This window comes from Elaeis guineensis, chromosome 10 (genome assembly GCF_000442705.2).
Source record: "Elaeis guineensis isolate ETL-2024a chromosome 10, EG11, whole genome shotgun sequence".
Taxonomy (NCBI): domain Eukaryota; kingdom Viridiplantae; phylum Streptophyta; class Magnoliopsida; order Arecales; family Arecaceae; genus Elaeis; species Elaeis guineensis.
The window spans coordinates 17967629-17993347 of NC_026002.2; the positions used below are offsets into that span (position 1 = coordinate 17967629).

A 25719-nucleotide genomic window follows, 5' to 3' on the forward strand; every position below is an offset into this window, starting at 1 on the left:
TCTTGTTCAAAGAATATGTGAATCGAGATCTTCTCAGACCTCTTTTCATGATCGATATGGCCATATTTTCATTGAGATCTCTGACCTCCAGCATGGCTGCATCAAAATGGGCCATAAAATCTCGAATTATCTCAATCTCTTCTTGTTTGATCGAGAAGAGACTGTCAGAAGTTCGTGGCGGCCTTCGACTGGTGCTGAAGTGAGCCACGAAAGAATGTTCTAGCTGTCCGAAAGAATATATACTTCCCGACTGAAGCTCGAAGTACCAAGTTCGAGCAGTTTTTCGAAGAGTTGTCAAAAAATCGATGCATAAGAGGGCGTCAGTCGCCCTCTGAATCATCATGAGAGCTTTATAGCTCTTAAGATGGTCGATCGGATCGGTGGATCCATTGTATGGCTCCACCTGAGGCATTTTGAATCGAGATGGGATCAGTTGGTCCAAGACGTGTCGAGAAAGTGGCTGGACAGTGTGGAAGTCGTAGTTGTTGGAGGACTTCCGACCTTCTACTTGAAGCTGAGCAAGTTGGCGATTGATCTCTTGAAATTTACGTTAATAATCATCGAATCGTTGTTGAGAAACTCTGAGGGTAGAACCACCTGACGAGTTTGAAAGAGACACGGAGGGCATTCTCTATCGTTTCCCCTTCCTAATACTATTGAGATGGGAAGGAGAGGGGGAATGCCGGGAATGATGAGTGGCACACCGAGAGTGCCGAGAATATCGTTGTTCATCTCGATGGGGAAGCCGAGACGGTCGCTCTGGAGAATGAGATGGTGATCATCGTGGATGATGGTGGTTGTGCCTGGATGGCACTGAATGTGCCCCCGGTTGCTCCGTCGGTGGCTGTTACTACTGGGTTTATTGCTGTTGGAGGCTTTTGACTGTCTCTATGAGGACAGTCATCTGCTGCACGAGTGCAGCGATCTGGACGTCCGTGGTGATCACAGGACATGAAAAACTAGGCTCTGCTACTGGATGAGGGGGAGGACCCTCTTTCTGACAGAAAGAGTATCTCGCCGACCCGATTACAGTAGAATGCTGGACCCTGATTTTTGTCATAATGAATACGATTGCTGTTTTCCCCCTTCTTAGCGCGTCCATCTGTTGTGGCCAACTCTTTGTCGCTTGTCGTCGGGAATGAACACCTGCAAAACAGCATCCACGTAAATTGGATTTGTGTCTGACGGGGACCCTCCGATGCTTAAGTCAGAGAAGAAAGTTGGTGAACAGGAGTTGAATATAAACAGTAACAGAGTTTTGGTTCAGAGTTGGCTTAGCAGCCCTGTTTTTCTTATCCCCTTTTATAGATGAGGTTCTTGTAACCGTCGAACGTAGTCCCGTATTTTATAGCGCTAAATCATCAGACCATAATCACGTAGTGAATCATTAATTTTCACTGATTGCGTCGTGATATGCGGTCGATAACCATTCGCGACGGTTATGGTATGTTGAGCAGGTTGCCGACCATACATCGGTATAGCCGATTTTATGTCGGTAGAATCTATGAGTGACCGTCGGCTATTAGCTCTGTGATGCTGTCGCATGTCGATGGTCTAAGTCGTCTGCTGTCGATCGGCGGTAGTTGAATACTAATCGGTCGACCGATTTTAATTGGCCAGCCGACAGTAGATCGGTGCAATTAATTCGACCGATCAATGAATAATCGGAACTGTCTGTTCGATCGATACATAGTCGGAGTCAAGGAGACAAAATCGAGGTTGATTGGCTTGAGTCAGAATTTAGTCGGTTGTTGTAAAGTCGGAGTCGTCCATCGTAGAGTCAGAGTCGGAGGACGGTTAAAAATAATGTCAGTCTGCTTGATCGATATTCGATAAATTTACGATGATCGATCGGTTTATCCCAACACATCTGAACCACGAGTTTTGATTGAGAATTCATCCTATCTGCTAGCATTCGGTACGAAACTCCATTAATATTAAGCTTGAAGTAAACCAAAAAAAAAATCAACATCCTTTATATCCCATAAAGAAAAACGTCGCTCTCCTATTTCAATTGAAAAACAAACTCCAATTTATTAAATCTGGACTTGAACCCAAAGTTTTTGAAATTAATGGCTGACGAAACAGGAATCTAGTTAGATTAAGAGTTGGCCGTGAATCTGGTTGGTAAATTTATTATCAACTGATCCATTTCATCTATCTCAGCCACTCATTTTCTGACTGATTTCCATCGGACGGATGTGAACAAAACCCTGCTCCGAACCACGAAGCCCCGTGTGGTCTGTGTCCCCGCGCCCGGTCGAAGCTATTAATGGGCTTATATCCGGCCTCCCTCATTACATCTTTCCAGGTTGTATCTCCCATCCCTTTGATCCCTTTTTCTCCTCCAAACCCTAACGCCGATGAACTTTTGAGGCCCTTTTCTTGCTTCACTGCGCGTCGAGATCGGCTCCCCGTCTCAGAATCGGTAGATGATTCGATCTCCAGATGCCGCAGATCTGCCTCTCTCCGCCGCACGGCGACTCTCGGATCGGCTTCTCCTCCTCCTCGGCTTCGGTGAGTTTCCTCTCGATTCTCGGTGTTTTGAATGCAATTTCTTGTTGGATTCCGTCTTGCAAGAAAAAGTTATATATTTGTTTGGCCTATTAATCTAGCGGAAAAGTCCACCATAAAAGGTAACCTGTTTAGGGATATTTGTTTCCGCAAAAACCCTAGATCGCTATGGATTACTGTGATATGTTTTCTTGTTTATCCTGTCAAATATTGTTTTGGATCTATTAGGGTGAGGGTTTTCATCTCTATTTCGTCATCGGATGTTGATATTAATATTAGTTCCCTCTTATTGGCATAGAATTTGCACGATTGGAATGTTGTTTTTAAAGATTGGTAAAAATTGTTTATTTATTTATTTACTCGCCACCGTTATCCGGAACTATGGTTTGATTATTCCTCGTTTAAATTTGCCCTTTAAAGATACCGTGTAAGGATATGGAGCTGGATTAATCAATGTCTTCCCTCTGGTTTCTAGGGAAGGCCAGTTTTACATAAAAAGGAGTGTATTCGAATCCTTTATGTTCCAAATATTCTCTTATTTTTCCTAATGCACCTCGTAAGCTACCTCACTAGCCATCAGGGATGCTTATGCTCTGTTCTTCATCGCTTCTGTCCAAGTTCTTGCGGGTTTCACTCTATTGAACCGTGGCTGTTATCCTAAACTCTGTCCTTGGCCATTGGTACACCCTACAACCTGTGTATTTATTTATATGCCTTAGCTTCTGTCAGCTGAAGCTAAAAAATCTGATAATTCAACTGAGGATAGCATATTTTACCTTAATTTCCTCTTTGCTTCTTGTTCCGGTTCTATGAGCTTCTGAAATTACTCTGCCCTCTACTATTCTATTATTTCTTGAAATGATATGTTTTTGATAGTTGCTTCTTCTTGGATTCTTTCTGTTTCTTACTTTTAAATTCTGGCCAACTTTTAGCCACTGTTTCTATGATTTTTTTACAATTTTTACTAGTATACAAGTTAGATGTTGCTTTTATTTTTCTTCTTTCTCTGTAATGTATTTTTGATATATGCTACTTTTCTCCTTTTAGATCTGACAATGTGTGGATTTCCTTTGGTGCAGTCTCTACTATTTCTGTTCTGCTTCCATGCTTGGGAACCTATTATGTGCAGTCAAATTCTTAAGTTACCATCATGAAATGTTGTTGTTTCCGTTGTTGTTTATTTTTAGATTATAATCTTCCTTCCCTTTGTCTTGCAACCAAGCCTTGTTATCCATGTATGTTGCATTTTGTAAAGAGTTTTCTGATGTTACCCGCACCTCACATATTGAGGCAAGGCACTTGATAAGTATGTTGAGGTTTATTATGGATTTATATGCAGGGGGTTACATACATTTCATGAAGAGGCTCGTGCAAGGTAGATAGCTTATTTCTTGGGGGCTCAGGGCTGTCACATATGAGACCTTGAACATTTTGACAGCCAATTAGAGCGAGCATAGGTCTTTCATTGCTGCTGTATGTGGACTTAAACAAAAAAAATTGATATGTCAAAATTTTATTTGGTAAACCCCACCATATGAACCATGTATTGATAGGGTTAAGGATTCATAAACATCTGGAGCATGAAATGTTAAAAATTTGTGATTCAAGATTTGGATGTTATGCTTGAGACTAAACACTACTTGCTTATCCTTTTGAATTACTTGTATAAATTTTATAGTTCTGATTTTTCTATATGTTTGTAATCCATGTAGTGTCAATGTCTTATGCTCCGGGACTTATGTTTCTTGTATTTGGGAGGTTAAACACATATCTGTATGCTTTTATCTGTGCAAATTTTGTGACCAACAATGCGTTGGTGGACATGCATGTCAGACATTTATATAAGTTGGAAAGCAAAGATAGGATCGCGAGGCTAGGACACTATAATTATTTTATGTTTTTGACTGTGTTTTTATCTGCATATTCATATGCTCCACTGCTGTTGTATCTGTACTTCGGTATTTTCTGTGGGAATTTGTTGCCTTGGATGCCTACATACATGTTGCTACGTAATCCTTCTTTATGGCAATGGACCATTTTCAATTTGGTAAATTTTTATTTCGTACACTTCATGACAAATTAATAAGGAAATAAAAGGATCGTGAGCTATTCTAATCTTTCTTAACATTCAAGTTTGAACCAAAATAATAGTTGTATCATGTGTTAAAAACTCTCAGACAAATTATTTTTGTCCCAATGTGTCAGTTTTTTGCTTAACATCTTGAGCTGATCTCCTAGATGACTCTTTTGCTGTTTAGGTGATATTCGAGGAACTTTTGCCAGACATGCTTTCTGTAACTTGTTGCAGCAGTGATGCCAAGTTTGATTCTGCAGAATTATGCGTGTATGAATGCAATCATCTCTTTGCATCGAGGAAAGGGCTGAAATCATCAGGAACTGAATTGTCTTGCATGGAAGGGCAAACCTGTTTAGGCGTTTCTGATGGTCATTTGTTGCACGGACACAGTGGAGGGTGCTCATCTTATCGGTATGGCCACTGCTTGCTGCTCTGGCCATTGTTTCTTAAAATTATCATCTTACCCTTCTTTTTGTATGTACTCCTACACTTAGGTGTTCAGATAAGCAAAATGGCTCCTTCTGTATCCGTGATCCACTTGGAGAAATTGACTCATTTGTTGCAATGGAGGGAAGTTCTAGGTCTGCAAACAGTAACTATCAGAATGCCCAGCAATATTGCTCAGGTGTTTTAGAAGGCCAGGACAATAGTCATGGTGGATATGCTCAAAACTTCTCTGTGAGCGGATGGATGTACATCAATGAACATGGGCAAATGTGTGGGCCATATATTCAAGAGCAGCTATATGAGGGCTTATCTACAGGGTTTTTGCCAGAAGACCTTCCAGTTTATCCTGTTGTAAATGGAAGTCTTATCAATCCGGTACCCTTGAAATATTTAAAGCAGTTTCGTGGCAATGCATGCGGTGCTTTAAATTTTTCAACAGCAGTATCAAGTGAAACTGGCGACCTTGCAAGCCGCCGGTCATGGTCTTCTGGACATGCAGTTTCTATTTGTTCCTCATTACATGCAAAAAAGCAGGCAGAATCCCATCCAGGTTCTACATATAAAGCTCATGGTTCTGAAGTGCAAAATATAAATGATGGAATGATGAATCATGCATCACCAGTGCTTCCAACGGTATGTACTTCTTTTCTTTCTGAAACCAGAAGCAGCAATCTTTATTTATATTTCCAACATCAGTTAGTAACTTTGTTTCATTTATTTACTTTATTTATATTTCCAACAAATAGTAATGATTCTTTTTTCCCTCATACTTTTTAATTTTTATTTTGTGTACTGTCCACTGCATAATTGTTGTCTCATTGATGGGTTCTTTTTGATTCAGTCACTTTCAAGTGAAGAGTCATGCTGGATGTTTGAGGATGAGGAAGGCCGAAAGCATGGGCCACATTCACTTGCAGAACTTTACTATTGGCATCACAGCAGTTATCTTCATGATTCATTGGTGGTAAGAAAATCAGGCAGAATTGATCGATAATGGTGACCTGGTTGGCGAATGTCTTAATTTTTGTATAAATGCCTTGTTTAGCTGTTCTCTGGCTTTGAATATCGACACCATGCGATGCTGTTTAGGCTTAAAATAATTTTTTTTCAGGATTACTTATTTTTAACAACTTATGTTAAGGTTAGGCAAGCGAATAAACATTTAATACAATATGAGGTTAGGCCATCCCAATATCTATACATTCAGTTTGAGCTGACATTAGCCATGCTCCAATAATGCTAGTTTCTTGAAAAGTTTAAAATAATTTGTGATATGAATCAATTACTTACAATGATGGCCATGGTCATGGGTATCTCTCACCAAAATAAATCTGTCCTGTTGTCCTCTGGCAACCCTAGGGAAAGTGAGGACCTGGCACCTAGTTAGTTAAGGCGAGGAAAAGATGTTGCTTGATTGAACAGAGTAGTTCTCTCTTTTATCCAAACTTATCCACTCTGTCAAACAGAACTTATATGTCACGTGGTGTTCTTCCCTCCAAAGTACCTCTCTTTGTTTTCTCTTATTTGTAGGTGCTGGCTCTAAGTGTTTAGCTTGGTTGCCACATTTTCAGGCTGGGTTCAGGCTTGATAGACATGGGGTAGGACCTCCTTGGCCAGGCTTAATACTGGTGCTTGTAGTCTTCATTTTTGCATGCACGTATGCTCTGTTTGAGCCTGGTCCTAAAGCATTTTTATCCTAGCAATATGTGAAGCATGCGACAATATTTGAGCACCTTTTCATGATGGTGATTCATCATACATTGGCAAAACTTCTTTTGGGCAAATTCATCTTGGATCTACTTTTTACTGATAAAAGCAAGGCTTGCTGCATCGATTGGTACTGATGCATGCCAGCCGTATTGGCCGATACTGATGCATACCGGCTGTACCAATCCGGTATGTGGTACATGGGGTGTACGAGTGTCAGTATACCAAACTGGTCCCCCTACTGGGTGTACCGATAGAGTAATAGGATGGATCTAGTACTGAAATGGCAAACCTTAGATAAAAGTGTGGCTGCATTACTAATTTCTTCTCTAAACTGAAACTCCCTTGGAATTCTCTCTTTATTTTCATCTGACAGTGTCCAACTTTGTAAAGAAAATGGTTGTGGTTTTGTTTGGATTAGAAACATGTTGAATACCTGATATTTTTTTAACCCAATTTAAGATATCTGAGTTTCTTATGCCAAAATTTCCATTTTAAGTGAAATGTTAAAATCATTCTCACGAACATAGTAATGCCAACATTTCAGTTTTAAGTGAAATGTTAAAATCATTCTCACAAACCTAGTGGTTGTGCAGATTTCTCTTTGTTATGTAAGCGTCATGAACAATAACTTACGAACTATAACCCTAGACCTTTGAATATTGAAATAACATATGGCATATAATTTTTCAGATGATCTACATTATTCCAAAGAGCATGTAGTAAAAAATCGTAATGATTGCAAACAATTTCAATACCCAAAACATGCACATGTGATATGCTTTTCCAATGCGTGCTGTTATGTTCGCAGATGTCTAAGGCATGTTTATATGCAAAGTTGTCCTGATGCTTGTGGTTGGATTTGCATTCTTTGCTTCTGATGATTTTATTTACAGAAACTGGTTTCCTGATTCTATGTTGTAATGCTTGGCTTGAATCAGACTGATTTGGAGGTAAAAAGTTCACTCAGAAGGTCACTGGAAGCAGGAAAATTTTAAAACATGTCATTGTGAAATATTACTGGTTGCATTGACAATATTTTTGCTGGTTTCTCATGTTTATATCATCTGAGCTGTCAATACATATATTACAACCTTTATGATGATTCTGATTTAAGCAATTTCTTGCTTGAGTATTGCCTCTCGAGCAATTGACTTTTTATGGTTGTGATGTGCCATTATCTTGCTTAATTCTTTTCCCTTTTCCTTTTTTTTTTTTTGTTAGATACACCATGTTGATAACAAGTTTGGGCCATTCACCCTTGCATCTTTAATTGATGAATGGAGCAGAGTAAGCATGCAGACTGTGTCGGATGCTGATTTAAAAGGAGAAGGCACTAACAATGATGATACCAGTTCTTTTAGCAGCTTCATATCTAACATATCAGAAGACGTCTCTAATCAGTTGCATGCTGGCATAATGAAAGCTGCCCGTCGTATGTTGCTAGATGAAATAATTAGTGGTGTCATACCGGAGTTTATTTCTTTGAGAAAAGCTCAGAGAAGTAGTAGGCCTGAACATAATGCTAAGATGTGTTATTCATCTGACAAAAGGGTAATGCTACCATTGAGAAGGGAGAATACTGTTATACTATGATCTTTATATCATGAAAAGATTTAACTCTTTTGGTTTCTGTTTCCTACAGACACACACTGTGATTCAGAGGAAGTCTAATACAGTTGGAAACAAGGTTGCTGTTTTCTTTAACATTTCAAAGGAGATAAATTCATTTCAGGCATCTCATGCAGAGTCATCCACAAGTGCTTGTCTCTTTTGTAGCTCTGTTAACTTTCCAGAGTTACTGTTAGCAGTCCGCAAAATCTTTTATTATGATTGTATGAAAGTTTTGTGGAATGCTGTCTTTTATGATCCTGTTGCCGATTACTGCAGTACATGGCTTAAAAGAAAGCGCTGGTCTGCAATTTTAACTTCACCGGTTACTGTTTCTTCTGATGAGCAAGATATGCCAAGCATCAGTGAGATGCAAGCAAAGGTTATTATAATAGCTGACACTATATGCCTTTTTTAGAACACATCTTTGTGGATAAGCTATTTTGCTCTTAGTAGTGGTTTCTCTCTTTGCCTCTTATACATATTATTTTTTTCTTCTGCATGGTTTTCCAGGTTGTCTCTGAAGCACAGATTTCTGGCTATGACATGGATTTCCCCCCAGGTTTTGGACCTGCAATGGAGGATACATGCGCTCCCCCTGGGCTTGGACCTGCAATGGGAAGTGCAGACATTTGTGCTCCTCCTGGGTTTGGACCGGCAATGGGAAGTGCAGATATTTCTGCACATTCACCATCAAGTTCAGACATTAGTTCCATTGCCAAAGAAGTTGAGACAAAGAGAAACAGTATGTATCATGACAATGAAATGTCTGGTGCTCGAACAAACATTCAGCGAAGTGTAGAGAATGCTCTATATGTATCAGCAAAGGCATCTTTATTTGAATATTTTGAAGATGTTATAAAAGAGGAAATGACAAATTTGTTTTATTTGGCATTAGAAGATAATTTGAATCAGGTAACTTTACTTATGAAGCCCCATTGTGTAATATATTATAATTTTGCTTATTTTCATTAATATGTCTTTGTTCTTGTGATAGAGGAATTAAGCTGCACCTAGGGGTTTACCTAGCTCCATCCAAGATGACATGGCCTCCAGTGTCACACACCTATTCTGCCTATAGGTCTTGCCTCCATGGCGCTTCAATGGAGTGACATGCAAGAAGGGTGTGCTGATACTGGAAATTGACACCATCTTGGGTGAGAGTTGGTGTGAAACTTCGGTTGCAGGCAGCTCTTTGTCATTATTAAGCTTCAAGCAAATAATTGGAAAATTATTTTGATTGCAGCAAAAAGCTGATGTGAGAGAATCCGATTGTCAGACTGATTTGCCCAAATCAGTTGCCTTGGATAATGATATAATGTTGGGCTCTCCTGGTAATTTTGGATTATAGTATTTTCTTTAGTTTTTCGAGTACAGCATAGAAAGCTATCATTTCTAAGCAGTTGCCTTTCTTCATTCATCTAAACAGAACCACCAAGTGTGCCCTCTACAAGTTATGCAAGTGCCTTTGAAAAACTGGACTTGCCTATGACAACTGGCCCTGATGATCTAAATATTGATGAACCACCACCTCCTGGACTGGAGGAGTGGCCTACATCTCTGGATATACCTCAAGAAACCAAGTTTCGACCTTCAAAATTAGAGGGGCATATTCCTGTGATTCAGAAATATATTACTTTGGCACTTTGCCGACAGAAGTTACATGATGAACTTCTTAAAGAATGGAAATCCTTTCATATTACTGGCATTCTTTACAAATGTTTTGATTCATGGGGTGCTATGAGGAACACCAAATTAAATGCTACAGGTGTCAACAGCGAGAAAACAAACCTGAATAGCTTACTTGGGGTACACTTCTCTTGCACTCTTCTCACTGTGTGTACGCATTATGTTTCTCTTGTCTTTCATTTCTGCTCTTTATCATATTATTTGCATGACTTCCATGTTGTTGATCTCCCTGTTTGGCTGATCCTGATTCTGATATATGATTCTTTTTTTCTTTCCTTTTTTTTTGGCCTGCACCTAATCGCGCTTGAGTTCATCCATTTCAGGACGGAGCATATCATGTCGAACAAGAAAATGATTGTGATTCCTCTGCAGCTTTAGAGAATCTTAGAGAAAGATCAAGGCATTCAAACGATTCAGAGGTGGCTGGTACTTCTTCACTTATTGGAAAGTACACTTACTTTCGGAAGAAAAAATTAGGCAGGAACAAGGCTGGGTCTTCATCCATGTGCATTGCCTCAGAGAATGCTGGATTGGTAGACCTACCTAGGGATACCAAAGGAGATCAGCGGATGCCTAGATCGATGACTGAGTTGGTAGATTCCAGGACTGTGGATGTGATTTCTCATGAGTTAGGTGAATGGAAGACTGAAAGCATGCCCTCACCAGATGTTTGCACTTTATCAAGGAAAAGAACTCGTAAATTAGGAAAGATCACTCGTAGGATTCGAAAAAAGACTTTGCCTAGTTTTGATGATCCTGAAGTGACAACTTCTCCAAGGGATGCAAATACTTGTAGTAAAGAGTTACAGAATGCAAATGCAGTTAAAGTGGTTTTTGCTGGTGTTTTTAAGTCCAACTTGGAGAAAGTTTCAAGTTTGGAACAGGATTCAAATAAATCTGAGATGGCTGTGGGTGGTAATGATTGTGATTTAAGTATCCAGAAAGGCTCAGAAGTATTCCGCTCCAAGGACATTCCAAAGTGTAAGTTTAGATCCTGTTTTATTTTGTTCTTACTGTTCTAAGTCATTTCACTTATCTAAATTCTATTTTTCTTGTTTTTCTTTGTTTAATTGGTTGCATTTTGACAGCAAGAAGGCTTTCTCGTCTGAAAAGGAGAGTTGAGATGGATCAAGCATCAGATATCCCATCTAAAGTTTCAAAACTAACAACAATGAGTTCAGTGAAAAAAGGAAGGCGTAGGCACTTGGCAGGCCGGAGGGTGAAACCTTCACTTCCATGCCCCAGGTCAGATGGCTGTGCTCGGACTTCCATCGATGGATGGGAGTGGCATAAATGGTCACGGAATGCACTTCCATCTGACAGGGCTCGTGTGAGAGGAATTCGTGTTCAAACCAATTATTTTGCTTCTATGCCTAATGCATCCCAAAGTTCCAATGTTAAAGGCCCTTCTGCAAGAACAAATAGGGTTAAGCTACGAAATCTTCTGGCTGCTGCAGAGGGTGCTGACTTGTTAAAAGTCACTCAGTTGACGGTAACTGTAATATGAGTTTTGGTTCAGGTAATTTTCTCTTTCTTCACATTTTTTTTGCTTATCATTCTTTTTCTTCCTTAGGCAAGGAAAAAACGATTGCGCTTTCAAAGGAGCAAGATACATGATTGGGGTCTTGTGGCCCTTGAGCCAATTGAGGCTGAAGACTTTGTAATTGAGTATGTAGGCGAAGTTATCCGTCGTCGGGTCAGCCTTTTTCCTCTGGATTTCTGTACGATGACTTTCTTAGTTTTGAACACCAGCTTAGCATTATGACACCTGCAGGTATCAGATATACGCGAACGTCAATATGAAAAGATGGGAATTGGTAGCAGTTACCTCTTTAGATTGGATGATGATTATGTGGTAAGTGAAGAACTGCAATACCTTTCTGAGTCTTCACAGGGGTATTTTGTATGGATATATTTCCCCCCCAATTCTTCACTAGCATGGGAAATGTGTAGAATAATTCAGGCATAGTTTTCATGGTTTGCAACTTTGCATTACCACATCTATTTTTAAAAGAGATATTTTTTTGTAATTTCATTAAAATACAGGTTGACAAACTATGAATTTGTGGCACATTGTCGGGTTGCCACTTGCCTTATTGCTAATATTGGTATTTTACATTTTTATTTACTTTTCCTCGAAAAGCATTATAACTGCTTGAAGTCAAGTGAACCATGTTATTGTTAGAGCATGTTTCTGATGATGGTGAAACTTCCTACTAGTTTAAATATCTTTATTTTTTCACTTTGCTACTAATGTTGATCTCAGTTCGGTCAACAATTTATCATACACTATTTTACTTTGTAACCACAGAAATTCTGTTCATCTTTGAAAAGCGTAAGATATAAGGGCTTCGAAATGATCCTTGACATAAGAATTTTGTTACTGGTATCCTTCCGTTTAGGTAAAATATTAGGGTATGGTTTTCTGTTGTTGATGATCCCTGCTGGAGACTGAAACTTCAGTTTTACTTGGAATAATCACTTGTGTCTACATGTGCATATGCCGGTATACTTCATTTTCACTTCCCTAAGGAAAATGCTGTGCTGTAATTGTTGACAGTACAGCAATTTGAATGGAAGAGTTCCACATTATCTTGCTTTATCTTTTGCACTCTATTGTCTTTCATCTGCTAGTATTGCATATAATTTACTTCATCTTATTGTTGGCAGGTTGATGCTACTAAACGTGGTGGAATAGCAAGATTTATAAATCATTCATGTGAGGTAACGACATAAGAGGATACACGTCAGATGTTCTTTGGTTGATAACCTGTGTCTATTCTTGTTAATTTTTGCTTCCTCCCTCTTCCCTCCATCCCCCCCCCCCTCCCCCCCTTTATTTTTTGCTCTTTTTTTGTTCTTCTTCCTAGCCAAATTGCTATACAAAGGTGATCACTGTCGATGGTCAAAAGAAAATCTTCATTTATGCAAAGAGACATATATCTGCTGGTGAAGAGCTCACTTACAACTACAAGTTTCCGTTGGAAGAACAAAAGATTCCGTGCAACTGTGGTTCTCGAAGGTATGCTCGGGGAAGGGTTGATTATTAAACTCATGTGCACTTCTAATTTATTCAATTGGGATGCATTCTGTTGAATTTATTGTGTCCATGTCCTAACTCCATTTATATGCTGTGGTGAAACCTCATTGAGGCTCTGAGGTTCCGTTTCTCCTTTATTATTATATATACTGCCTCTATATCCTGTATTCCCATTTTTGATGAAGACAGTGCTTTGATAGGTAATGATTGGTGATGTAGGAATGGTATGTCTTTACTGGGTGGGGTGCAAGACAATATTCTATATAGATGCACTATGGGGTTTATGGTTTGGTGTGTTGTCTGATTTTCTTCCATATTATTTCTGAGGGTCTCTGATATTTCAGCTCATGCTACCTGGTTGAATATCAATATGAATGAAACCAAAGCTTTTCTAGGAAAAGAACATATTTGAATACATTATTAAGGACAATGAATATAGTAATATATTGAATTTAAACATCTATTACTCTGTAAACCTTTTTTCCATTTTGATTGAATAAAACAAACATGAGGGTGTGTCTTTCTAGCCTGACAGTAAGGTTGCTTCATTGTGACCTGGAGATGATAAGTTTGAAACACGGAAATAATCTTTCCGCATGAGGGGGTAAGGCTGCATAAATCTGACCTATGCAATGGTGGGAGCTTTGTGCGTTGAACCGATTTTTTTTTTTTTTTTTTTTGAAGCCCTTGTGTATTGTGGCAATAGGTGGCTAGAATCAACAGCTTAACTAGCTTAATTGCTTGTCCATTCTTTCTGCATTCTTTAGTAGATCTACGATATTTGTCGAGTTAGCACAGCTATTTGCAATGCATGTCATGACGAAAAGATTAAAAAATTGTGTACATGAGTTAAACAGGGTTTGTTGCAAAATTGCTCAACACTTCATGCTTTTTTTCTTTTTTTTTGATATATACACTTTATAAAATTTAAATTGACGTTATTTTCATATAATAATGTGTCTTTTTAGATATATTTTATATCACTTATAATTCTATTGGCATGAATTATAATAATACATTCAAGTATACAAAAATTTAAGAAATGTATCATTTTGCACTTCTTTGTTCCTTGAGAAGTCAAGTTCCAACCAAATCCTTGCAAGTAAATGCATTTGGATGGGAGCTTGATAAAGCACGAGACAGCTGAGGGCGTCATGAGATGACATATTAGTGTAAATTGTTCTATTGGTACTTTATAAATTAGAAATGTCGTATTTGATCGACTGGAGGCAATCATGCATTTATCATAATAAAACAACATATATAATATAAATAAATAAATCAGATATTTAAAAGATCTTATTTTATTGTATTCTGAAGTAAAGTTGTTGGTACTTTCTTTTTAGAATAATATGGATTGGACCAAGCAATGCAAAACAGACTGCAAATTCAACTATGGTTGGAACTTTAATTTTGCAAGTAATTCTTTAATTGTTTCAGTCAGAGGCCAGGTTTATATTGTAAAATAAATCCATGCTTCCAGTGAAAGATTAGTACGTAGGTTTCTTGTGATGTGCAGTTGTACAACACTGATAGTGAAGCTGTTTCCTTAATTAGACTTGTCTACCTGTTCTTGACCTTGCCTCTTTAAGAGATGTTACTTGATTTGTTTAATATTGCCAATTAAATTGGCATATCATCTTTTTTGAGTCATGGGATGAAAGGATTGCTCTCTTTTCCTTTGCAAACCTGGAATTGCTTTACTACTAATTGATTCAAGTGATGTGAATACCTAGAAAATATGAAAGGCCGATTCTCCTCAGAACATGACATGAAAGAGGAAACTGATAGTACCTAGAGTTAGAATTTTTTTTTGGGTGCGGTCCTTTTTAATCTCTGATGAAGTCATGATCTATCCTTACACAAACTAAATATTCGCTCAACTTTAATACGCACTCCCTATGAAATTGTAACAAACAGGTGAATAATTTCTCTTCTATTGTAATATCTGTAATTGATAGACATATCTGTAATATCTTTGATGACTCAGTAGTAAGCTGCAACTTATATTTTGCATGCAAATTTGTATTACCTTCTTCTGACAATGGTCTAAACTTTTCTTATTTTCTGTAGGTGCCGTGGATCGTTGAATTAGTAACAGTATTTTCTTATTGCTCATGGTGTGTTTGTTATGTTTCTTTACTTTTTCTATTTTCTTAGAGTTTTGATTCTCGGCTTTCTGTTGAATTACAAATTCTGTTACATATATGGTGGTGCACCTTGTTTGTTCTCTAATACATTTTCTTTTTTGGTAACCTAAAATTTTTGTAGGTCATTTTATCTGTTGCTCTTGGACAGGCCAGCGATCAGCTTGTAAATGTTGAGGTATGAAGTTGTATACCCAGTATTTTTTCCTGGATTTTTTTCCTCATGGTTTGGCGATGCAATTATGCCACCCTCTTTCTCCTATTGATAAGCTCTGGGCAACTAACGGGCTTAGGCTACAATTAAGAAGTAAATTTTAAGTGGATGTTTTAAGGATTGTTGAGTTTAGTTCATGGGTTACATTCATGATTCAAGTTTTAAAGTCTGACAATTATTTGATGATAGTATGGGACATTAATTTTTGTTGTAGATTTGTATAGTACATGTTTTGAGTTGACATTCTGCTTCTTATTCTAACATCTTTTGAGTGTTCTTATCTTTGATGAAGCAAAACTTCATTTAAAAGAAAAAAGATGATGGAGAAGCAATTGTGCCTTAGTTATGATAGTGATGGTACAGGAAGAATGTAATGAAGCATGTATTTTTCTAGTAATGTGTTATGACAGTCACCAATCAGTCAATTACTGATTTGTGATATATTATCAACCTGGATCTTTTGAAGTTGTCATTGGTAGAAATGAACTATGATATATTGCTTTCCTGATATTCAATGTCGTAATTTTACAAGCTAGACATACCCAGGTTGGTTGTGTTTCTGTATGAAAACAAGCTTCTTGTTTCATGACCGATTGCTTTAGATGCATGCTGACCAATCTGACATGTGGCTTAGTAATTGAAGAGCACTAGCTTGCAGTGATGACAACGTTCGGTGTATCCTTTGAATGTTTATTCACATTTATGAATGCTACAGTGATTTTATTTTATCAACATTACTAGTAGTTCACGGGTTTTGTGGAACAATTCCAATGGTTGTGTGTTACTCTAAAACACGTTTTAATTTTGTTTTTTTCGATGGTGATTTCTGGGCTTAAGTTGGGTTATTATGTAGGATAAGTCATTAGGTTTATTTGACAAGGTCTCAAGGTGGAAGTCAAGGATTCAGTTCTTTTCTAGTTAGGAGCATGTGTTGCTAAGTTAATTTTAAACCAAAGCCTGTAATTAAAAGTAAGAAGGTTATTTCACTCTCTCTGTTGAGTAAAACTTTTTGGCCAAGTGTTTGAGCTGTATGTTGTTTGCATCATCTTCTAAGAAGACTCATTTGATTCTCATCTTGACATGCATCTCAGGGTGAAGTATGTCACTTTCCAAAAATACTTTTGAGGTTGATTAAGAAGGCATTATAACAAGAGGTATATAGTTCTAAGAGGTTCAGGTGAAATGTACACATGGAACTTCAAGTCCGAATGGCATATAAGTTGGCTTCAATTTTTTCCACAACCAAATATGTGGGAAGAAATGGATCTCCTTTCATTTTTGTGGATGACATATGTTAAGATCTGTCGTTGTTCATTTATACTGGAAGTATGCGCACATTTGGCTTGTGAAATTTGTTACCTGTGCCAAATTTGACACTCAAGTGCACACATAATACCAATAATCTTAATCTTATTTTTGCATATCTAAGCCTTTTAGGAAAGCTAGGAAGGCTTTCACCTTACACCTTGCCTTGAAAAGACTGTAACGTACCTCTCAGATCATCACTTTTTTGAGAGACTGTTTCATTCCTAAATAGTTTCTTTTTCTTTTTCTTTTTCTTTTCCTTTCTTTTTTTTTTTTTTTTGTGTGGAATGGAATTGGTTGGTTAGAATCAACTATTGAGGTGCATGGAGGCTATTAATTCCTGAGCTGAGAGAACTCTTGGGCTATAGGATTGTGTTCAGAGCAGTTTGGGTGACTGGTTATATGACCATGGATTTTAATATTGCAACCTAACAGAATTGTGTGTTGGGATTATTGTATTTGGCTCTTTGGATACGGGTGCCTCTGAGATGGTCACGGATCCTGTATCAAGGGTTGTAAATAGTAGTTAACTTGCACATGCATGTGCACATCAAACCCCAAAAATAATTTTAATATTTTATGCTCTAGAATATTGTTGCTAATAAAAATTTAAATAAATGAACCAATAATAAGAAATAGTAGAACATAGGTGGATATAATGCCAATTGGTTGGTTATTTTTTATAGTTTTATTTTCTAAGTACAAGTGCCTCATGTAATATGAGATGTACTAAAATAATGTTATAATATCATGAACAACAATTATAATGCTGTGGAAATGATAAGCTTGAATGGATGTCTTAATGGGTGAGATAGTAGATGAGGTCATGATATATCACAATGTTACAGCAGATCACTTTGACTATGTTGCTCACCTATTTTCTATCGTTGAAAACTCTTATAATGTAAAATAATTGGCTTTCTCTTATGTAATCTATGTCTAAATCTTTGCTTCATGGGAGTTGCTGGCTTGATTGCCAAGTTTTATTGCATGTGGAGATATGATGCACAAAAAAATTGAAAAGAAGATGCAGAAACACACATGCATAGATTTCGGAAGCACTTCTCAGCCCGCACTATTTTGAAACTTTATAGGTATATCTTGGAAACAAATTGAGCTTTGAGATGTTGTAAGTGTTCAGATTAGATCATCTAAGATTTGGGAATTTGTAGGTTTCTTAGGACTTTGGGACTCTTGGGGTATATGTTGGGCATAAGAAACTGAAGCCTGGCAAAAAGTATTTGGTCATAAATAAGCCTGGACTTAAATGTGTATTTTGGGCATATATCAGCTGAAACTATGTATATTTTTGGCATGAATTAGCTGGAACTGTGTGTCTGTTGGGCATAAAGTGAAAGTTCGCATGGAAAGAACATTGTCGCTTTTGTATAGCTGTTAGGATTATTATTTTTATTAGTCAAAATTAGCAATTCATCATTCGTATCCTAAAATCTGAGGAAGTTCACATGGAAAGAACATCGTTGCTTTTGTATAGGTGTTAGGATTGTTATTTGAATTAGTCAAAATTAGCAATTCATCATTCATATCCTAAAATCCCAGGAAAAGCCCATCAATCATCTAAAATGCTTTCATCCTACTTTACATGCATTCAATCTTAGTTAGCATCTGCCTTGTTTGATGAGACCCTGTATAAATTGTGGTATTCCAATATTCCTCAAATGGTGGACTTTTTCAAAGGGAATTAACCATTATCATTATGTTCTCCCTCAATTAGTTGTAAATTGTTTGAGATAAGAGTTATGCTTCCAAGTGATGTTAGGGGAGTCTGAACAAAAAGAAAGATGTTCGGAGAGGCATAGAAGAGATTATTGATGCTGCTAATAAAAGTTATACCTTTATGGGAGTCTCAGAGGGAAGCGATGAAGCATGGAGCATGAACATGGATACAAGATGCAGATACAACAAAATACGATTAATTCCAAATGACAAATCTTGAAAACGTTTGGAAATGATATGGCTAGAATACAATGGCAGGGACACACACGTATGGAATAGACTCTGCTCCTCTCCAGAGTAGAGGGCATCTACTTCTCTCAAGTCCTAAATCAATAATCGGGTACTCAAATTGAGGATCCACATTGTTGATCATGATCTATATTACTAAAAATGTGTAGAAACCAAAATTTATGTGTTTTGATGAGTATGCAGCAAGTAGAAGAAAAGGATAGTTTCCATTATGCTAGTGTGCCAAAATTCATAATAAAGCTTTTAAATTAAGAATCGACCTTGTTGATCTTGATCTACACATGTTAAAATATGTATAGATTGAAAATTGGTAGATCTTAATGCTTAGATCATAGCAAACCATGGTCTCATATCCTTTTAAATTTCCTTTTTGTGTCTACTTGATCGATAGGTTAGAAACCACCAAGCAGTGATTTGATTGTTTTGCATTTTTGTGGTATGGATATTTGATTTGGGTGCCAATTTGCGGATTTTAGATCTGAGAGAAGTAGATACATGCTCCTCTGAAGAGGAGCATGTTTGTGTGTGTTGAAGATCAAACACCCCACCTCCCAACGTCCCTGCCACCTCACAACAATCTTAGTGGAGGTTTAACATTGAATTGCAATTTTACGTCCCAACACGGTGGCTTGAAACTTGCCGTTTCATGTCAAATTGCAGCAATAAGGGAAGATTCATAGCTTGTTTTAAATCAAAAGTAGTTTGTGTAAATTATCCTTTACAAAAAAGCATATTATCAGACTTCTGTGATTGATTTTAAATATTCATCATTTTTTATAAGCATTAAAGTTTGTTCCACTTGACCTAGGTTGCTGGTTGCAGTCGAAGCTAAAAAGGATTCTGGACATTCTTTAATGTTTTACAATGCATCGTGGACTTGCTGTTCTTTTAGAGTTCAAAAAGCTGTGCACTCGAAGGTCTCTGGAATTTCATCCATGTTGTAATTGTTAATATGACATGTAACATGGAGAGCTGCAGCGAATATCTTCATCTGTGCTTTATGCTTTTTTCTTGTATGTATCTGATCATCTTGCCTTTCTCTTTTACGATATATTTGCAGTTGTACATCTAAAGCTGTTTCCAGGTTCTCATTATTGCTATCATTGCTATGACTTTGATTATTTCAGCACTCTATTTTTCCTGGCACAATTTTTTTGTAACGGTGGCAGTAAGCAGTTCTCTAGATGTATAACCATAAGAATAATTGGATAATATTAAACCCCCTGTGATTCTGCTCTGCAGTCTTATCTTGTTTGATGCTGTTAAGCTACCTCATTGTGGATATTCTTTTCTCCAATCTATATTCGTCATTTTTAAAAGTGAAATAATATGGCAATATTACAAAGTTGACAAATAATAAAAGTTATAAAAGATACATATTGAGACGAAAGGAAAACTAAAGAAAATTTTGGACTGTTGTGTCATCCTATATTTGTGCACGTGCAAATGCACATTTAGACATAAAAAGATTCAGGGACTTTTTAACAATCCAGATGACGGTGGTGGACTTGAGCTTGGAAAGGTTGGTTAAAGACTAGTATGAAAAGTGTTAAGCAAATGGGACGTGATTCTTTTTTTGAGCTTGCATTAGAGTAGTTTTCCATGAATGAATATTGAGATAAAAAACCAATGACAGTGTCATAAAATATTTAAAGAACTCTCTCTCCCTCTCCCTCTTCTCTTCACTCTGAATATCGTTGCATGCCTGTTATGTGCATTCACTGGCTTCTTTTTCCTCCATGGCCATGAACATTGATGAGCAATTGAGTTACCCTGCTTTCTTCTTTCATTGCTAGCATTAGTTTGCGTATTAGCCATGTATCATTGCGGCCCATTTGGAATTTGACATAGAATTTCGTTTGACTATTTTTGAGTGTAGGTTAAAAGACCTGATTGGCCTAAGTTTTTGTTGTTTCAGGTGATCACCATGTTGGAACTGTTGATGGACATTTATACAACCATGTTCTACTGTTATTATCTATTTTTGCAGTTGAGTTCTCTGCTGCCAAGGTTAATAATCGTCTTGTCTTTTAGCAATACGCTGGGTTTTGAAATTTCATAACTCTGTACAGGCTTGTGCCGAATTCATTCATTCAATATAAAGGGAAGCCACCAAGTTTTTGGTGCTTTATGACTTTGAAATTTTAAGCCATCGAAATGAAGGGAATCTTGTGAATGATTATATTTGGTAATTTAGAATAAATATGTAGTCAACTGTTATGCAATGGAGGAGTTTGTTGAGTTACATGAGTATGACCCGTGTATCATTCATTATAGTATTTATCAGGCCGCCAATTCTTCTTCTTCTTTTTTCCTTTTTTTTTCTTTGGTGGTTGCTGGGAGAAGTATCCGCAGAATGATGAAATTGTTGTTGATGTGTTTGAGGGTTTCTATATAGGTTGAGGCTATCTTTTCATTATTATGAAGCTCACTAGGCTCTAGTAATAAACCTGTGTTTTATGTGTCGTTGACTGTTGGATTTATCTACTTTTTATAATTTTTTTACTATTGAGGTCATGTAATATCTGTCCGCTTGCATTGGCGCTACTAACATGACAACTTTTTGTAGCAATGTTGATGGGGAGATGATTTGGAATAATAGTCCAAAATTGTCCCTCTTAAGTTTGGAATTATATAAATAAGGTACTGTACAAATGGTGCACTACGAGCAGGCATCACGGTTGTGGGATATGATCTTTTTAGCTAGATCTTTTGTTGATTTATTTTGTTTTGGTTTTAGAGGTGGTGGTTAATTCTGGTTGAGCCTTTGGTTGGCCAGTCCTTAAATGCCATTTTCATTTCTTGGAGTACGTAAAGAAGTGCTTATTTGGGATCTGTGGCTAAGGTTGTTGCATTTCTGCGGTAGATCCGTTGCTGTATTCCATCCTCTATTGTATCGGTATTGATGCATGGGTTTGTCTGCCTAATACGTAGGAATGATAATTAAACACGCAAGATTTTGATGGATCTCGAGCAAGTGATGGATAAGCTTCTCTAAGGCTTTCTTTTTAGGTCATATGATTGCAAGCATTATGTATATATACCAAGGCCCTTTCACGCTACAACATCAGCTGCCACATCTCTACCCTAAATTCCATCATCTTGTTGTTTAAAGTAGTAATTTCAGTTGTTAGCTTACTATATTATCCAAAAATTTTAAAGGCTGAATAGCCGCTATTTTTCAGTATATTGCCTGTTGATTGTATGTAACTTTGTTCTTTAATTTCTATGCTTCCTAGTCATATTTATGGAGATTCCTCTGCATGCAGGTATGGTAACGTGGGAAATTTTTAGCTGGAGCTTCAAACGTGTGGTATGTCTTCTTAACTTGCCGCATTACACCCTAATGAAATATATCACTTTTAACCAAGGTAGAAAGGAACATGAAAGCAGCAGTCATCCACTTTAGTACTGATCGTATTGCCTAGTAAAATCAAACATCTTGTGAATTGAATCAGAAGAAAGCTAATAAACTGATGCGGGATTGTTATTTGGGGAATGGACTGAGTGGGAAAGGCGAGGTGCTGGCAGGAAGAGAAATATTGTTCCATCGCCCACCATCCGTTGCCCGGCAGAACGGGCAACCTATTTGTATATTTTACCAACGGGGTCTGTTATTGTTGTTCTCCGGGCTGCTACCTGACCTGTCTGTGAATCTTCCAAACAGCCCAACATTCCTGCTGAAGTCTGCAGCCACCTCATAGAGTTTTAAGAGGTGGGTCTAAACGTGTGTATCTTTATGGTAGGACCTGCATGCCCCTGAAGTTATAGCTTCCTTCTGGATAGCAAAAATTACCAACATAAGACATGATAAACAATATATCTGCACAAAATGTTAATGTAATACCGAAGAGTTCTTGGTTGAAACCCTTCTAGTCCTATTCAACTCTTCAACTCTGTAAACAGTAACATGCAGGATATCTTGGGCGTGGTGCACCCACAATCACATGCATGTATTGCATCTACAAGAATTGTCAGGTATCTTATTTTGGTAGTACGGAATGTTGATCTTACTGACCATTTTGCTCGGTCAACCATTTGCTTGCGTACATGCTATTCATCTTTAATTGATATCCAGATGGTGCCTCTCACTCCCATCCCATCAATGCGTATAAACTTGGATCCCCAAACCACGAAGCTGGAACCTACCTGTTGTAATGCTTTGTCTGCATGTTTGCTTGGATAAAATGGCATTGAAGGGCTCATTGGCCATGCACATGGTAGCATGAATGTTGAGCATGCTATAAATATGCACCGATTTTATAATGTAGGGCAAACCATCAGGCCCAATTGGGTTTTTATAACGAATTCGTTTTCTCTAGGTTTCCTGTGCGTAGGTCCAGCATTCTTTGACAAGCATCGGCCGGCCTTAGCTCAACTGGAAGAGTGTTGGATTACTGAGGGGTTGTACCCGACATCAGAAATCCTTGGTCGCTGGTTCGAATCCGGCAGGTCGGGGCATGTGTTTCATGCACTTGCTTTTGCTTGTCATGCGGGCAATATTCTTCATTAATTAATAACTAAGTCGTGTGCCGCAGAAATCTATCTTAGCTGTATCAAAATGAGCACAGGGGGCCCTTTTTACTGATACTGGCATTATTGTTTTTGGGGCGAGATTATATTTTTGAAGTTTATACTAGGGCATATTCCTATACATATTAGAAATTTCATGTTGTTCGTTGGTTAGCTTTGACTAATTATCTATTTCTCAACTTTAATCGAAGAGAATCTTTTGAGTGATGCTAAAAGTCAGACAACAAACGGGCCTTGCAGAAAATTCTTAAGAAACAACATCGTGCCTTACGTAATCATCCTGGGGTTTGACGTCATTTCTTTAGGCAAAACCTTTTTGCAGGCTCGTGCTGTTTTGAAAGAGGGGTACACTGTTGCTTTAGCAGTGATTTTCTTTGGAATCCATTGTGATCTCACTATTCCCTCATGTGTCTTCTGTCCCTATTAGTAACTTGTGTGATCTAAGAGGCTCCTAACTTAATTTCTTATCCTTATTGATATTATTTCATTCTTCGCCCGCTTGTGCTTAAATGGATTTTATGTGCATGCAGAGAAGATCGTTTGCTCTTTTTTGATCAAATGTAGGTTTAAGGTTGTTATGCAATTTGCTTTACAGTTTAATTCCGAGCGGAGTGGCCCAAGCCATTTCATTTTATTGAAATGCTTTTTATTTATCATCTGCATGGATCTGACTGGGCTTTGCCTAGTCTTTGCACTTGAATTCGAGGGAGGAAAAATATATGCTCTGCTGTATGAAATATCATTCAAAATAACATTTTTTTCGTTTTTTTTTTTTTGTTGCAGGTTTACAAGGTTTAAAAAAAAAAATGCATCTTTCATTCTCAGTTAGGTTACGTTTAAACAAAATGAATTTTCAATTACGAGTATGTGGATTGAGATGAAACATATTATCAGGTCATCATATACATTCACGTCTCTAAATTTTAAGGCTTTTTCACTTTGATAATTCTTTTGCATTACATCTCCCGTTTGATTAGAGAGAGAGCATGTTAAGCAGTTCCACATTCAGGATAAATACAATCTTGAATGATCATTGTATTTTTAGCCCAATGGTACCTCACTGATTCTTAATGATGTTGATTTTTAGTTCTTTGTCACAATGTGGTTCATTTTGGCATGACTACTTGAATGTGGGCGCACATTGCGGTTGTAAGTTCTTGCAGTTTTGGTATGACAACTAAAATATACAAACATACTTAGGATATTTTCAGTTGTTTGAACTGAATTAAGGTGCTCTCCATAATCATGCTTTCCAGCCACAAAATGCATCTTCTTCCACTGCATACATTGATACTCTCATCTGGATTTACCTCGACAAACATTGAGGGGCTGGAATTTACCAGAGTGGAGGATCGCCAGTGAGGAATTTCTATAACCAGCGTAAGTTGGTCTAACCATCACCGAGCTGTCGGCTGTGGAACTCTGCACACTATTGCTGTCTAGGGCATGGATACCCGGTATTTGCGCCGGGTTTCATGTAGGCTTACAAGTCTACGAGTGTTTTAAAATGGTTTTTCTTTGATTGAAAACAGAAATTTAATTTTATTGATTTATATATTTGGTATTAAAATACTTTTATCATAGAAAAGTTTTCCACAAAATGGTATGAACGAAGAATTGTTACATTTTGCATGAAGCTAAACTCATTACTTCGTGACTCATGTAAGTAGTCTGGAAGGCAAACTGCTTCCATCCAGCTCAAGTTGTTGCCACAGCCTTGCTGTTGGCAGAAGGCAAGTCGCTGAAGTTAGCCACTTGAAGCCTGATCAGTAAACATGATAACCGCAAGGGCCCAATCTTCGTTGGTAATTTCCTTCCACGGTCAGCTCCACATGACCATGCGCATACAAAGGTCGGTCAATCTGCTGCTAGCTGGAAGAATGCATTGCAGATAGAATGAAGAATGGCTCCGCTGGAGCATGATCCACTGGCAGTAACGGGAGACTTCAGAATAGCTTCTAAAGATCCCAAATTGTATTGCTGCATTGGTGGCAGGTCCAGCAGAAGATGAAAAGAAGAGACGTGGCACCGATGCCTTTTCGATATTTCGAGCAGGCTCACTGAGTGGCCTATCCAACAGTTTGCACTGTTATCCAACCGTTTGAAAGGGAGGGGAAAAATGAAAAAAATTTAAGCCCAATGAATTGCGACAAGTGCGACAAGATTCATAATGAGACCAAATGATGGCCTTTTATTTTATCAGGAAGGGTCCTCTTTCAGGTATCCCAAACTCCCCAGAACCTGCTGAAAGCGACATTTATCTTAATTCAGCTCGCCAAGCTCTAGTATTTTTCTTTTCTTGCCACCTGGCACAAGGAGATTAGCAGGATGGCTTAACAGAGTTGACAAGACAGTATTGAATGCCCAAGAAGCTTCTCATGTCTCCCTCAATTAAAAAAAAAAAAAAAAAAAAGGGAGAGAAGGGAGAAGCATCTTGTGTACGCTAGTA

General features: G+C 37.8%; 1 protein-coding gene across 7 annotated transcripts; it reads left to right on the forward strand.

Annotated features, from left to right (window-relative positions):
- Positions 1-2294: 2294 nt before the first annotated feature.
- LOC105052900 (histone-lysine N-methyltransferase ATXR7) lies at positions 2295-22731 on the forward strand. 7 transcript variants are annotated; one of them, XM_019853371.3, is made up of 21 exons: positions 2295-2517; positions 4773-5002; positions 5086-5671; positions 5880-6002; positions 7970-8299; positions 8391-8738; positions 8870-9271; positions 9603-9690; positions 9786-10165; positions 10369-11026; positions 11134-11537; positions 11619-11741; positions 11820-11900; positions 12716-12769; positions 12916-13067; positions 15159-15205; positions 15357-15410; positions 19546-19750; positions 20656-20726; positions 22007-22050; positions 22196-22731. In XM_019853371.3, the coding sequence occupies exons 1-16, from the start codon at positions 2449-2451 to the stop codon at positions 15178-15180; spliced, it is 4050 nt and encodes a 1349-aa protein (XP_019708930.1). In that variant the 5' UTR covers positions 2295-2448; the 3' UTR covers positions 15181-15205; positions 15357-15410; positions 19546-19750; positions 20656-20726; positions 22007-22050; positions 22196-22731. The 7 variants fall into 7 exon arrangements, with proteins under 7 accessions (XP_019708930.1, XP_073101033.1, XP_073101035.1 ...); XM_073244932.1 differs by having other exon boundaries at positions 22199-22731; XM_073244934.1 differs by having other exon boundaries at positions 19546-19654.
- Positions 22732-25719: the final 2988 nt, after the last annotated feature.